The sequence below is a fragment of the Heptranchias perlo genome, chromosome 14 (assembly GCF_035084215.1).
Source record: "Heptranchias perlo isolate sHepPer1 chromosome 14, sHepPer1.hap1, whole genome shotgun sequence".
Classification (NCBI taxonomy): domain Eukaryota; kingdom Metazoa; phylum Chordata; class Chondrichthyes; order Hexanchiformes; family Hexanchidae; genus Heptranchias; species Heptranchias perlo.
This window is the reverse complement of record NC_090338.1, coordinates 22457607-22473714: the sequence shown is the minus strand read 5'-3', so window position 1 is coordinate 22473714 and position 16108 is coordinate 22457607. Positions and strand designations below refer to the sequence as shown.

At 43.8% G+C, this 16108-nt stretch overlaps 1 protein-coding gene across 1 annotated transcript in view; it reads right to left on the bottom strand.

Annotated features, from left to right (window-relative positions):
- The window catches only part of wwc1 (WW and C2 domain containing 1), a 121817-nt gene that overhangs the window by 60705 nt on the left and 45004 nt on the right, over positions 1-16108 (bottom strand). The window contains exons 7-8 of the mRNA XM_067996101.1: positions 11368-11514; positions 449-522 (exon numbers count right to left, since the gene is read on the bottom strand). Coding sequence (XP_067852202.1) covers positions 449-522; positions 11368-11514 — 221 coding nt within the window. The remainder of the gene's footprint in view (positions 1-448; positions 523-11367; positions 11515-16108) is intronic.

Genomic DNA, 16108 nt, shown 5'->3' with positions numbered 1-16108 from the left:
CGGATTGCAGCGGTTCAAGAAGGTGGCTCACCACCACCTTCTCAAGGGCAATTATGGATGGGCAATAAATGCTGGCCTCGCCTGCGTTGCCCACATCCCATGAACAAATAAAAAAAAACAAGCTTTTGGTCACCTGTCCTACCTTCTTCCTTGGTTCAGCATCAATGTTTTTTCTTTACGCCTTGGGACATATTTCTACATTGAAGGCTCTATATAAATCCTGTTTGTTGTTTTGGCTCTTACAATGTAATAGATAGTGAATACATTTTTAAGTGTTCTTTGGACCAATTCAAGATATCATACAAGACTTACATAATCATGACGATTTAAAAAAAGCTATTAGAAAGTCATAAGCTGACCATTTGTTGTAGCAGTAAAAGGTCTGTAGACAAAGTATTAGTCTCAAATTGTATGAAGAAAATAACTATCAAGTTTGCTTAGTACTGACCTTCTCTTTGATTCTTCATATTGCAGGCTAAGTCTGACCTTCTCGGCCAGTTTAGTATTATTGCTGGAAACAAACTGAATAAAAATACAAAATGGGTTAAAAATATAGCTCCAGCATGAAGTACAACAACAACTACAGACCAGAAGCGAACAACATTACTATCTGTACAGGAAATTGTTTTGTCTCACATTGATGGTCATTTTAGAGCTAACACTGCCAAGATTTAAGTTAAAACGTGTAATAGTCCAAGATAGGCATTCACTTCCTACGCTACACAGCTCAACATTGCACTATTAAAACACTGAAAAAATGTTCTTGTTGATTGAAATCACCATAGGAACATAGAAACACGAGTAGGCCATTCAGACCCCTCAAGCCTGTTCTGCCATTCAATTAGATCGGCATCTCAACTCAGTTTAGCCGCCTTTGATCAATATCCCTTGATACCATTACCCAAGAAAATTCCATCAATCTCAGTCCTGAAAACTTCAATTGACCTGGTATCCATAGCCTTTAGATGGGAGCAAGATCCAGATTATCACTATTCTTTGTGAACAAGTGCTTCCTGATTTCACTCCTAAATGGCCTAGTTCTAATTTTAAGATTGTGTCCTCTCATTCTGGATTTCCCCACTGGAAGAAAAATAGTGCGTCTATATTTATCCTATCAAATCTCTTATTTTAAACACCTCGATTAGATCATCCCTCAGCCTTCTAAACTCAAGGGAATACAAGCCAAGTTTATGCAACGTCCTTATAATTTAACCCTTTAAGCCCTGGTATCATTCTGCTGAATCTGCACTGTACTGCCTCCTAGGCCAATATATCTTTCCTGAGGTTCGGTGCCGAAAACTGAACGCTGTCGTCCAGATGGGGTGTGACCAAGGCTCTGTCCAACTGCAGCATCACTTCCTCAGCTTTGAAATCCAACCCCCTTGAGATAAAGGCCAACATTCCATTAACCTTTTTGTACCTGTGCACCAGCTTGTAGCGATTTGTGTAGAATCGTTACCGCACAGGAGGCTGCCATTTGGCCCATCGAGCCTATGCCAGCTCTTTGTGAGACCAACCCAATTAGTCCCATTCTCCTGCTCTTTCCCTGTAGCCCTGCAAATTTTTTCCCTTCAAGTATTTGTCCAATTCCTTTATCAAAGCCACGATGGAAGCAGATTCCATCACCCTTTCAGGCAGCGCATTCCAGATCATAAATACGCGCTGCGTAAACAAGTTTTTTCTCATATCGCCTTAGGTTCTTTTGCCAATCACCTTACATTTGTGTCTTCTGGTTCTGGACCCTTCCAATGGGAACAGTTTATCTTTATTCGCTTTATCTGAACCCTTCATGATTTTGAACACTTCTATCAAATCTCCCCTCAACCGTTTCTGCTCTAAGGAGAACAACCCCAGCTTCTCCAGTCTATCCACGTAATTGAAGCCCCTCATCCCTGGAATCATTCTAGTAAATCTTTTCTGCACCCTGTTTAAGGCCTTCACATCCTTCCTAAAGTACAGTGACCAGAATTGGACACAATACTCCAACTGTGGCTGAACCAGTGCTTTATAAAGGTTCATAAGAACATAAGAACATAAGAAATTGGAGCAGGAGTAGGCCAATCGGCCCCTCGAGCCTGCTCCGCCATTCAATAAGATCATGGCTGATCTGATCCCAACCACAAATCTAAAGAACACAAGAAGTCGGAGCAGGACCCGGCCACATAGCCCCTGGGCCCTCTCCGCCACCCACAGGGCATTGACCGATCCGAACTCAGCTTCATGTCCAATTTCCTGCCCGCTCCCCATAACCCCTAATTCCCTAATTCAACATAACTTCCTTGCTTTTGTATGCTATGCCTCTATTTATAAAGCCCAGGACCCCGTATGCTTTTTTAAACCGCTTTCTCAACCTGTCCTGTCACCTTCAAAGATTTATGCACATATACCCTCAGGTGTCTCTGTTCCTGTACCCACTTTAGAATTGTACCATTTAGTTTATTTTGCCTCTCCTCATTCTTCCTGCCAAAATGTATCACTTCGCTGTATTAAATTTCATCTGTCACGTGTCCGCCCATTCCACCAGCCTGTCTGTCCTCTTGAAGTCTATTACTATCCTCCTCACTTTTACTATACTTCCAGGTTTTGTGTCATCTCCAAATTTTAAAACTGTGCCCTGTACACCCAAGTCCAAGTCAAAAAAAGCAGTGGTCCTAGTACCGACCCCTGGGGACCACCACTGTATACCTTGCTCCAGTCCGAAAAACAACCGTTCACCATTACTGTTTATTGTCACTTAGCCAATTTCGTATCCATGCTGCCACTGCTCCATTTATTCAATGGGCTTCAATTTTACCGACAAGCCTATTTGGTGGCACTTTATCAAACGCTTTTTGAAAATCCATATACACATAGAATCATAGGAAGGTTACAGCACGGAAGGAGGCCATTCGGCCCATCAGGTCCGTGCTGGCTATATGCAAGAGCAATCTAGCTAGTCCCATTCCCCCGCCCTTTCCCCTTAGCCCTGCAAATCTTTTCCTTTCAAGTACTTATCCAGTTCCCTTTTGAAGGCCATGATTGAATCTGCCTCCACCATCCCCTCAGGCAGTGCATTCCAGATCCTAACCACTCACTGTGTAGAAAAGTTTTTCTTCATTTCACCTTTGACACCACATCAACTGCATTGCCCTCATCAACCCTCTCTGTTACCTCATCAAAAAACTCTTTCCTTAACTAATCCACACTTGTCCAAGTGACTATTAATTTTATCCCGGATTATTGTTTTTAAAAGCTCCCCCACCACCGAGGTTAAACTGACTGGCCTGCAGTTGCTGGGTTTATCCTTACACCCTTTTTTGAACAAGGATGCAACATTTGCAATTCTCCAGTCCTCTGGCACCACCCCCATATCTAAGGAGGATTGGAAGATTATGGCCAGCACCTCTATAATTTCCACCCTTACTTCCCCCTGCAACCTAGGATGCATCCCATCAGGACCGGGTAACTTATCTACTTTAAGTAGTCAGCCTTTCTAGTACCTCCTCCATCAATTTTTAGCCCATCCAGTATCTCAACTACTTCCTCTTTTACTGTGACTTTGTCAGCATCTTCTTCCTTGGTAAAGACAGATGCAAAGTACTCATTTAGTACCTCAGCCGTGTCCTCTGCCTCCATGCATAGATCTCCTTTTTGAACCCTAATTGGCCCCACCCCTCCCCTCACTACCCGTTTACTATTTACATGCTTATTGAAGACTTTTGGATTCTCTTTTATATTAGCCTCCAGTCTATTCTCATGTTCTCTCTTTGCCCCTCTTATTTCCTTTTTCACTTCTCCTCTGTACTTTCTACATCCAGTCTGGTTCTCACTTGCATTATGAATCTGACATCTGTAACATGCGCCCTTTTTCTGCTTCATCTTACTCTATCTCTTTCGTCATACAGGGAGCTCTGGCTTTGGTTGCCCTACCTTTCCCCCTTGTGAGAATGGACCTAGACTGTAACCGAACCGTCTCCTCCTTAAAGGCTGCCCACTGTTCAATTACAGTTTTGCCTGCCAATCTTTGATTCCAATTTACCCAGGCTAGATCCGTTCTCAACCCATTGAAATTGCCCCGCCTCCAATTAAACATTTTTACTCTAGATTGCTCCTTGTCCTTTTCCATAACTAATCTAAAAACTTATGACAGTATGATCACTGTTCCCCAAATGTTCCACCACTGACACTTGCTCCACTTGATTTCCCAGAACTAGATCCAGCAATGCCTCCTTCCTCATTGGGTTGGAAACATGGACATGGACACACAAATCCCTTTGCTCCTCCACAGCTCCTAGTCTCCCACCATTAAGAAAATATAACACTTAAATTTATCTTGGTTTATAAATTATGCAATATTTTTAAAAGACTGCACCAGTTTTAGAGAATAGGTCAATTCAGAGGAGTCACTGCTGGCTGCTTTTTATGGTTCTTCAGGGCTGATTCAAAATTACGACAGATTAAACTTGAAAGGCATGCCTCCCTCCCTCTCAGCTGAACTACAGTGCTAGGAGACCAAAAAAAATAAAATGCCAGATTAACCGCCTTTTGTGTTGTTTCCTTATTCACTGAATATCATTCATTTACCATATATAATGTAATTCAAATTGGAGAAATCACAGCACACAAGAGAAAGTTCCCATCCAAAATGTTGTACCACAGGACTGAAAAGGCTGTAATCAAAGTCACAAATGACATCCTCTGTGAATGTGATCATGGTGCATTAACCCTCCTCATCCTCCTTGACCTCTAAGCCGCCTTTGATATGGTTGGCCACATCATCCTCCTCCAACACTTTTTTTCCTGTTGTCCAACTCCATGGGATCGCTCTTGCTTAGTTCCATTCTTACCTATCCAATCATGGCCAGAGAAACTCCAGCAATGGCTTCACTTCCCACACCCACATATTACCACTGGAGTCCCTCAAGGGTATATACTTGGCCCACTACTCTTCCTCATCGACATGCTCCCCCTCAGGTGACATTATCCGAAGACACAGCGTCAAGTTTCACACGTATGCTGATGACACCTGACTCTACCCCTCTATCATTTCTGTCAATCTCTGGTGTTGGTAGCCTGGGAACACCACCACCTGCACATTCCCCCCCCAAGTCACACACCATCCTGACTTGGAGATATATTGCCGTTCCTTCATCGTTGCTGGGTCAAAATCCTGGAAATCCTGACCTAACAGCACCGTGGGAGTACCTTCACCACACGGACTGCAGCGGTTCAAGAAGGTAGCTCACCACCACCTTCTCAAGGGCAATTAGGGATAGGTAATAAATGCTGGTTTTGCCAGCGATGCCCATATCCCATGAATGAATCAAAAAAAAAAAGTTGATAAAGGCCAGCAATCACAATACTGTATCACTGGTCAGGTGTTAGCATTTAAGGAGCTCAGCTTACCAGTGGCCTAAAAACATACTGCACTCCACCTCTGGCGACAACCCCCATTCAAGTTCATATTACCATTGGAAGGGTTGGAGGAAATTATCTTTTTTGTTGATGTGCGCTCCCTCATTTACATTACCAGTTTTTTTTTTGATAAAGCAAAAAGACCATTGACGTGTTACTGGGTTAGTCGGAAGATGAAGGAAGAAAGTAACTGCCACATTACTAGTAGAATGACACTGCATGGTAAGTGGGCATTATCCATTGATAAATGAGCACAAAACCACCTGGGAACCCCTTTATTTAAAAATTAGGTTTTATGAGAGCAGAATCATTTTAATAGTATGACAATGAAACAAAATGTATGAACAGTTGAATGCGCTCTTTAAATTTGATGAAAAATAAAAAATAAAAACCAGGATAAATAACAAAATTAGAAATCAAATACCACCCGGGGATTGTTAGAACCACAAAATATTAAATTCTGCCTGCCAGAATAATCTATGAAAGGAGGCTGTAAGTTTCTGACATCCAACAGAAGTTGCCATTTTTGGGATTTTTTTTCCTGACAGAACCTTTAAAATCCCTAAATGAAATAGCAAGTTAGTACAAAAAGAAAAAATAAATTTTACAAAGACTGTAGAAAGTGAGGGATGTCTTTGAAAATAATACAGGAACCTGCAAAGAAAATATAAAAATACTGTTTGGACTGTAAAACTGTTGGGCTATAACCTGGTGTTGCAAGATTCCTTACATTTGTACACCCCAGTCCATCACCGGCATCTCCACATCAAAGGCAAAGAGGGACTAGGAATAAGCATAACAGAAGCCAAACATGACAGCAAGAACTTCGCTCTGTATCATGTTGGGAAGAGTTACCAATGAAGAAGTGAGATCACTTAAAAATGCAAACAAAGGAGGATGAACCAAAAATTGTTAACTTGTACTAAATAATCATTTCCTGAAACATTTACCAAGAAGATACAAGTAATATACCACCCTTCATAGAAGCTACTACAGCTAAATTTAATAACTTTAATGTCACTTGTAAATAGATCCTGAAGAGGATCAGAGCGCTCAAAACTAATAAGTCTCCAGGAAAGAGCAGCATTTACCCAAGGGTAACAAGCAAGGCTAGGGATGAAAGCTATAAAGTGCTGATCATCATGAGGCAGCCCACAACTACAGAGAAGGTCCCACTGGATTGCAAACAAGCCATTGGTGCAACCACACTTAGAATACGGTGTACAGTTCTGAAAGGATACAGAAGAGAGCAACCAGAATGAATGAGGGGGATAGAGGAACTGGATTGTAAGGAACGATTATGTACTCAGTCTCATCAAACAAGATCAAGGAAACCTCCTGCTCACCATCTACGCTACCACCTCAACTGATGAGTTAGTACTCCCCATGTTCATCACTTGGAAGATGATCTGAGGGAAGCGGGGATGCAGAATGTACTCTGGATGCAGGACTTCAATGTCCAACAAGAGTGCCTCCGTAGTACCATCAGCGATCAAGCTGGCCAAGTACTGAAGAACACAGCTGCTAGACTGGGCCTGTGTCAGATGGCGAGGAACCAACATCAGGAAGTAACCTACATGACCTTATCCTCATCAATCTCCCTATCGATGACATATCTGTCCACAATGATATTTGTAGAAGTAAGCACTGCACATTCCTTGTGCAGACAAAGTCTCTTTTGCACAGTGAGGACATCCTCCATCGTGTAGTGTGGCACTACCACTGTACTAAGTGGGACAGACTTAAGGACAGCTCTTGGAGCCCAAACTTAGGATTTATGAGGCACAGTGGGCCATCAGCAGCAGAATTGTAAAACCATCATAAACTTGTAACGTTGTGTTCAGGCAGATTCTTCACTCCTTGATCACCATCAAGCCAAGGAAGAAAGGAAGACTTGCAATTACATAGCGCCTTTCACATCCTCAGGACATCCCAAAGCACTTCACAGCCAATGAAGTACTTTTGAAGTATGGTCACTGTTGTAATGTAGGAACCAACCCAGGTTCAATGCAGAGGGTACAAGGGTGGGCCAACAGCAGCACCAGATATACCTTAAAATAAGGTACGAACTGAGCAAAGCTACTACACAGGGCTATCTATATGCTAAATACAAAAAACAGTAGGTTATAGACAGCGCTGAGTGTTTCCAGAATCAACGGATCAGAGCAAAGCTCAGGAGCCCTACCACGTGCAGTTAAGGATGGTGGTGGATAACCAGACAACTAACAGGAGGAGGAAACTACGATGAACATCCCCATCCACAACCATGGTGGATCCCAGCACAACTGAGAGAAAAGGCTAAAGTGTTTTCAGGCATCTTCAGCAGAATGGGTGATCCTACTCGGCCTACTCCCAAGGTCCTCACATTGTAGATGCCAGTGTCCAGCCAATTCAGTTCACTCTGTGTGACATTAAGCGTCTGAGTGCACAGCAAAGGCTACTAAACGTCCTGGCTGTAGTGCTGAAAATCTGTGAATCAGAGCAAGCTGCTCCACGACCTAAGCTGTTCGTAAACAGCTATTACACTGACCTCTAGCCGATGTGTCCTAGTCACAAGAAAAAAGACCGAAGACCCCATTCCTATACTGCCAGACCCCCACTATTCATCTTCCCAGTAAGGCGGGGGGGGGGGGGTGGGGGCGGGTGGAGAGTGGAAGAGAGCTAGGCAGAGAGACTGAGACAGAAAGACAGACAGAAACAGATGAAAAATGTCCCATGTCATTTCTGTTTATTTTTTTTTCGTTCAAGGGATGTGGGCGTCGCTGGCGAGGCCAGCATTTATTGCCCATCCCTAATTGCCCTCGAGAAGCAGGTGGTGAGCCGCCTTCTTGAACTGCTGCAGTCCGTGTGGTGACGGTTCTCCCACAGTGCTGTTAGGAAGGGAGTTCCAGGATTTTGACCCAGCGACAATGAAGGAACGGCGATATATTTCCAAGTCGGGATGGTGTGTGACTTGGAGGGGAACGTGCAGGTGGTGTTGTTCCCATGTGCCTGCTGCTCGTCTTTCCAGATGGTAGAGGTCGCGGGTTTGGGAGGTGCTGTCGAAGAAGCCTTGGCGAGTTGCTGCAGTGCATCCTGTGGATGGTACAAATTGCAGCCACAGTGCGCCGGTGGTGAAGGGAGTGAATGTTTAGGGTGATGGATGGGGTGCCAATCAAGTGGGCTGCTTTATCTTGGATGGTGTTGAGCTTCTTGAGTGTTGTTGGAGCTGCACTCATCCAAGCAAGTGGAGAGTATTCCATCACACTCCTGACTTGTGCCTTGTAGATGGTGGAAAAGCTTTGGGGAGTCAGGAGGTGAGTCACTCGCCGCAGAATACCCAGCCTCTGACCTGCTCTCGTAGCCACAGTATTTATATGGCTGGTCCAGTTAAGTTTCTGGTCAATGGTGACCCCCAGGATGTTGATGGTGGGGGATTCGGCGATGGTAATGCCGTTGAATGTCAAGGGGAGGTGGTTAGACTCTCTCTTGTTGGAGATGGTCATTGCCTGGCACTTATCTGGCGCGAATGTTACTTGCCACTTATGAGCCCAAGCCTGGATGTTGTCCAGGTCTTGCTGCATGCGGGCTCAGACTGCTTCATTATTTGAGGGGTTGCGAATGGAACTGAACACTGTGCAGTCATCAGCGAACATCCCCATTTCTGACCTTATGATGGAAGGAAGGTCATTGATGAAGCAGCTGAAGATGGTTGGACCTAGGACACTGGCCTGAGGAACTCCTGCAGCAATGTCCTGGGGCTGAGATGATTGGCCTCCAACAACCACTACCATCTTCCTTTGTGCTAGGTATAACTCCAGCCACTGGATTGTTTTCCCCCGATTCCCATTGACTTCAATTTTACAAGGGCTCCTTGGTGCCACACTCTGTCAAATGCTGCCTTGATGTCAAGGGCAATCACTCTCACCTCACCTCTGGAATTCAGCTCTTTTGTCCATGTTTGGACCAAGGCTGTAATGAGGTCTGGAGCCGAGTGGTCCTGGCGGAACCCAAACTGAGCATCGGTGAGCAGGTTATTGGTGAGTAAGTGCTGCTTGATCGCACTGTCGACGACACCTTCCATCACTTTGCTGATGATTGAGAGTAGACTGATGGGGCGGTAATTGGCCGGATTGGATTTGTCCTGCTTTTTGTGGACAGGACATACCTGGGCAATTTTCCACAATGTCGGGTAGATGCCAGTGTTGTAGCTGTACTGGAACATCTTGGCTAGAGGCGCAGCTAGTTCTGGAGCACAAGTCTTCAGCACTGCAGCTGGGATGTTGTCGGGGCCCATAGCCTTTGCTGTATCGAATTGGCCGAAGACTGGCTTCCGTGATGGTGGGGATATCGGGAGGAAGCAGAGATGGATCATCCACTCGGCACTTCTGGCTGAAGATGGTTGCAAACGCTTCAGCCTTGTCTTTTGCACTCACGTGCTGGACTCCGCCGTCATTGAGGATGGGGATGTTTGCAGAGCCTCCTCCTCCCGTTAGTTGTTTAATTGTCCACCACCATTCACGACTGGATGTGGCAGGACTGCAGAGCTTTGATCTGATCCGTTGCTTGTGGAAGCGCTTAGCTCTGTCTATAGCATGTTGCTTCCGCTGTTTAGCATGCATGTAATCCTGAGTTGTAGCTTCACCAGGTTGGCACCTCATTTTTAGGTACACCTGGTGCTGCTCCTGGCATGCTCTTCTACACTCCTCATTGAACCAGGGTTGATCCCCTGGCTTGTTGGTAATGGTAGAGTGAGAAATATGCCAGGCCATGAGGTTACAGATTGTGCTGGAATACAATTCTGCTGCTGCTGATGGCCCACAGCACCTCATGGATGCCCAGTTTTGAGCTGCTAGATCTGTTCTGAATCTATCCCATTTAGCACGGTGGTAGTGCCACACAACACGTTGGATGGTGTCCTCAGTGCGAAGACGGGACTTCATCTCCTCGAGGACTGTGCGGTGGTCACTCCTACCAATACTGTCATGGACAGATGCAATTGCGACAGGTAGATTGGTGAGGACGAGATCAAGTAAGTTTTTCCCTCGTGTTGGTTCGCTCACCACCTGCCGCAGGCCCAGTCTGGCAGCTATGTCCTTCAGGACTCGGCCAGCTCGGTCAGTGGTGGTGCTGCCGAGCCACTCTTGGTGATGGATATTTAAGTCCCTACCCAGAGTACGTTTTGTGCCCTTGCTACCCTCAGTGCTTCCTCCAAGTGGTGCTCAACATGGAGGAGGACTGATTCATCAGCTGAGGGAGGACGGTAGGTGGTAATCAGCAGGAGGTTTCCTTGCCCATGTTTGACCTGATGCCATGAGATTTCATGGGGTCCAGAGTCAATGTTGAGGACTCCCAGGGCCACTCCCTCCTGACTGTATATCACTGTACCGCCACCTCTGGTGGGTCTGTCCTGCTGGTGGGACAGGACATACCCAGGGATGGTACAGATCAGGCTCTTTGCACAGATGTTTGTCATACTTTAAAAATATATATTGTTGACATCTATTTTTTCGTTTTGTATAAATGAGGTTTGTTTCCATTTGACATAAATACTCCCATTGTCTAAGCTAGATTGCGTATCTCTTTAATGGTACAGAACAGAGGATTAGTCAAGCAGAGGAACATGTTATGATGTGACGTTTGTAAGAATTGTGCTTCTCGTAATGAGGTTCTATTGTGTACCTGTTCAATCAATGGTCAGCTTTAAATCTGGTCACTCGACTGAATACAATATACTTCAAGGCATCAAATGTTATTTCATCCTGATCCTCTTTTCCCAAACTCCTCTCCAGTATTCCGAAAGGTCAATTAATGCAATCACATTTCAGAGAATGATTTTGTTTCCTAGACAACTGGCATGGTGATGTATTTCAAGTTTCAGGAGGAGTATGGTACAGGTTACTAGTTCTCACTGAATTTAGACTCAATAAGGTTGGTTTGTATTGCATATTGCCATAGTCATTCATACTGAAACACAATGGAATGTACACTCACATCTCCTGAAATATCCGTCTGGGACCCAACATCTGAGCAGTGACGGCTGACAGGCTGGTTTGAGCTTACTAATGACGTACGACTGACCCAGAGATCAGACTGAAATTCTGTCTCAATTCGGAAACCATCCTTTAACCTGGCCAGATTCTAGAAGAGAAAAAAAACATAATTTAGTTTTTTGTGAAGAAAAAAAAAATTCCCTTAAGGTTAAACCTTTATACTAAATGTAATAAAATTGAGACAGAACTTAAAAATGTAATATTTTGAATCCTATATATTCAATGGGTGATATGCAGCATTGACAAGTAAGTTATCACAAAAAAAACAAAATAGACAGATGTTAATGCTCAATTACCAATGAAAAACAGGAATTTTAATTTAGTCTTTTTTTTGAAATTATCCAATAACACTAGGTTTTATTTGTATATACTAAAAGCATTCAGTCAACCCCAAACTCTAAACAACTATTTAATAAACTGTGGAAATAAAAAAGAAAAATGCAGCCACTGCTGGAAATCAAACAACAGAAAATACTGGAAGCGAAGAGTTTTAGGTGTATAGCATTAATTAGTTACATTAACTTGTCTTACATCCTTAATGTTGTTGACTGAGCTACTGTGTATTTAGGAACATTGGAATTGCTAGACAAAAAAAGACTAAAGGTCAATCTAACTGACCACAGGAAGCCATTCAAGTGGGGGAGGTAAAAGAAATGTGGTAGTGGTAGGGGATAGTATCGTCAGGGGGATAGATACTGCTCTCTGCCGCCGCAACCAAGAGCCCTGAAGGCTGTATTGCCTACCCAGTGCCAGGGTTAAGGATATCTCTTCGCAGCTGGCGAAGAACTTGGAACATGAAGGGGAGGATCCAGTTGTCGTGGTCCATGTAGGAACCAACAACACAGGTACAGCTAAGAATGAGGTTCTGCTGAGGGAGTTCGAGGAGCTAGGATCAAAATTCATCAACAGAACCTCAAAAGATAATAATCTCTAGATTACTACCTGACCCACGCGCAAATTGGCATAGGGTCAAGCAGATCAGAGAGTTAAATGCGTGGCTCAAAGAGTGGTGTGGGAGGAAGGGGTTTCAGTTCATGGGGCACTGACACCAGTACTGGAGAAAGAGGGAGCTGTTCAGTTGGGACGGGCTCCACTTAAACCGGGCTGGGACCCAGTGTCATGGCGAATTGAATAACTAGGGCAGTAGATAGGGCTTTAAACTAAAACGAGGGGGTGGGGGAGGGGTCAGGTGAGGGGAAATTTAGAAAACTAAACAGATAAGATAAGGCAATAGAGCAGTGAAGTGATTAGGGTAAGGATAAGCAGAACATTATAGGAAGGGACAGAGAGCTTAATGGAAATGGTGCATCAACAAATGAGGTCATAGCATGGAATAATGGTAAAAAGTTAAAATTAAAGGCTCTTTATCTGAATGCACAAAGCATTCATAACAAGATAGATGAATTAGTGACACAAATAGAGATAAATGGGTTTGATCTAATGGCCATTTTCGAGACGTGGTTGCAAGGTGACCAAGATTGGGAACTAAATATTCCAGGGTACTTGATGTTTTGGAAAGATAGGCAGAATGGAAAAGGTGGTGGGGGGAGGGCGGGTAGCCTAGATAATAAAGGATATCATAACGACAGCAGCGAGAAAGGATCTTGGCTTGGAAGATCAGGAAGTAGAATCGGTATGGGTGGAGATAAGAAATAACAAAGGGCAGAAAACACTGGTGGGAGTAGTTTATAGGCCCCCTAACGGTAGCTGCACCATTAGACAGAGTATTAATCAAGAAATAATAGGAGCTTGTAACTAAGGTAAGGCAATAATCGTGAGGGACTTTAATCTTCATAAAGACTGGGCAAATCAAGTTGGCAAAGGTTATCTAGAGGACAAATTCATGGAATGCATTCGAGACAGTTTCCTAGAACAGTATAACGTGGAACCAACCAGGGAACAGGCTATTTTAGATCTGGTCTTGTATAATGAGATAGGGTTAATTAGTAATCTCATAGTAAAGGATCCTCTGGGGAAGAGTGATCATAATATAAGTATGTCACTCTCAAACTCAATGTGAAATTCTAAGTCCGAAACTAGAGTCGTAAGTTTAAATAAAGCCAATTATATAGATATGAGGGGCGAGTTGGCTACGGTAGATTGGGAAATTAGATAAAAAGGTTTGATGATAGATAAGCAATCGCCAATATTTAAAGAAATATTTCAGAATTCTCAGCAAAAATACATTTCATTGAGAAATAAAAACTCCACAGGATCCTTGTTTATATGGGCAAAAATAAGGGTATTGCATCTGTCCTCTCTACCTCAGAATTGGCTGCAGGTAAATTAAATCCACCTCATGAGTACATCTCACCCCAGGGGTTGATATTGATCACAAAGATACTTTTTTTCTTAAGTGAGCTCAGTATCCTGACACACACATAAACTCATTACCATGTTTAATAGTTTCCAAACCAATCTGCTGAGAAATCCACACCTGCAGAATTTCTGCTTGCCTAATACGGAGTTGGGACACATCCCATTTAGGCAAGTCCAGACAGTTTAGGCACAGGTTGATAGAGCCAAAGTTTAGGTGACCCCGAAATGTGCCCAGAGGTACTACTGAAGTTTAACTAGATAGAACTACACAAACACTGGTAAGCTTCCCATTTCTTGTCCAACCTACTGGGGCACTGGCTTGCAGGGTTATCAATAGCCGAGTGGGAAGAATCACAGACCGAGCAACTTGTTTACCTGTCCAGGTTTCATTGCTGAACCTGATTGGCTGGACAAACCCTAGATACGAGCATGTGTTCTCATAACTCATCTCCAGGTAGCAACTTCCAGCACCAGCTGTTTCAAGTCTCAGAGCTTCCTCATCAGCTATACAGTGGACATAAGAAATAGGAGCAGGGGAGGGGCCATACAGTCCCTCGAGCCTGCTCCGCCATTCAATCAGATCTTGGCTGATCTTCAACCTCAACTCCACTTTCCTGCCCGATCTCCATATCCTTTGATTCCCCTAGAGTCCAAAAATCTATCCATCTCAGACTTGAATATTCTCAACGACTCAGCATCCACAGCCCTCTGGGGTAGAGAATTCCTAAGATTCACAACCCTCTGCATAAAGAAATTCTTCCGCATCACAGTCCCAAATGGTCAACCCCTTATCCTGCGACTATGCCCTCCAGTTCTAGACTCTCCAGCCAGGGGGAAGCAACCTCTCAGCATCTACCCCTCAGAACCTTATATGTTTCAATGAGATCACCTCTCATTCTTCTAAACTCGAGAGTATAGGCCCATTCTACTCAACCTCTCCTCATAGGAGAACTCTCTCATCCCAGGAATTAATCTAGTGAACCTCCGATGCACCGCCTCTAAGGCAAGTATATCCTTCCATAGGTAAGAAGACCAAAACTGTACGGAGTACTCCAGGTGAGGTCTCACCAAAGCCCTGTACAATTTTAGTAAGACTTCCTTACTCTTGTACTCCAACCCCCTGGCAATAAAGGCCAGCATGCTATTTGCCTTCCTAATTGCCTGCTGTACCTGCATGCTAATTTTTGTGTTTCTTGTACCAGGACATCCAAGTCTCTCTGGACACCAACATTTAATAATGTCTCACCATTTAAAAAATATTCTGTTCTTTTATTCTTCCTACCAAAGTGAATAACCTCACATTTCCCCACTTTATATTTCATCTGCCACCTTCTTGCCCCCTCACTTAACCTGTCTATATCCCTTTGCAGACTCTGTGCCCTCCTGCTTACTTTCCCACCTAGCTTTGTATCGTCAGCAAACATGGATACATTATGCTTGGTCCCTTCATCCATGCCATTAATATAGATTGTAAATAGCAGAGGCCCAAGCACCAATCTTTGTGGTACCCCACTAGTTACAGCCTGCCAACTTGTAAATGACCCGTTTATCCCTACTTTCTGTTTTCTGTCCGTTAACCAGTCCTCTATCCATGCTACCCCCAACCCCATGAGCCCTTATCTTGCATAACAACTTTTTATATGGCACCTTATCAAATGCCTTTTGAAAATCCAAATATATTATCCACTGGTTCCCCTCTATCTACCCAGCTAGTTACATCCTCAAAAAACTCTAATAGATTTGTCAAACATGATTTCCCTTTCATAAAACCATATCGACTCTGCCTAATCATATTATGATGTTCTAAGTGCCCTGTTACCACTTCCCTTAATAACGAATTCCAGCATTTCCCCAACGACTGACGTCAGGCTAACTGGCCTGTAGTTCCCTGCTTTCTCTCTTCCTCCTTTCTTGACATTTCCCATCAGCATAGTGGAAGGACTTGCATATACCAGCTTGTATCATGCCAACCAGGGGTTGAAAAGTGGGTGTACTGGGGCGTGGCATTTTTGGATAAGATTTCTCATTGTGTGTGTGTTTGGGTGTATAGCTTTTTGTGTGCATGGGAGGGATCTCGACTTTTGTGTATGGGCAGTCTCACTTTTTTGTGTATGTCGTGTGTTTTTTGTGAATGAGGGTGCTTGAATTTTCAGTACATCAGGGCTTACGTTTCTGCACAATCATGGACCCACTCACTAATTTTGACACAAGTATCGAACCCCCAGCACCAAAGGTTTGGAAGTCTCTGCTCTATCCTATTGCATTACAAAATTTGCGGGCTTAAAGTACTAAAGCAAGTAAAAAGTTGCAAAAAAACAATTCCATGGTATTTGGTGAAGTTATCTTCCATGCAAAAGCTTGGG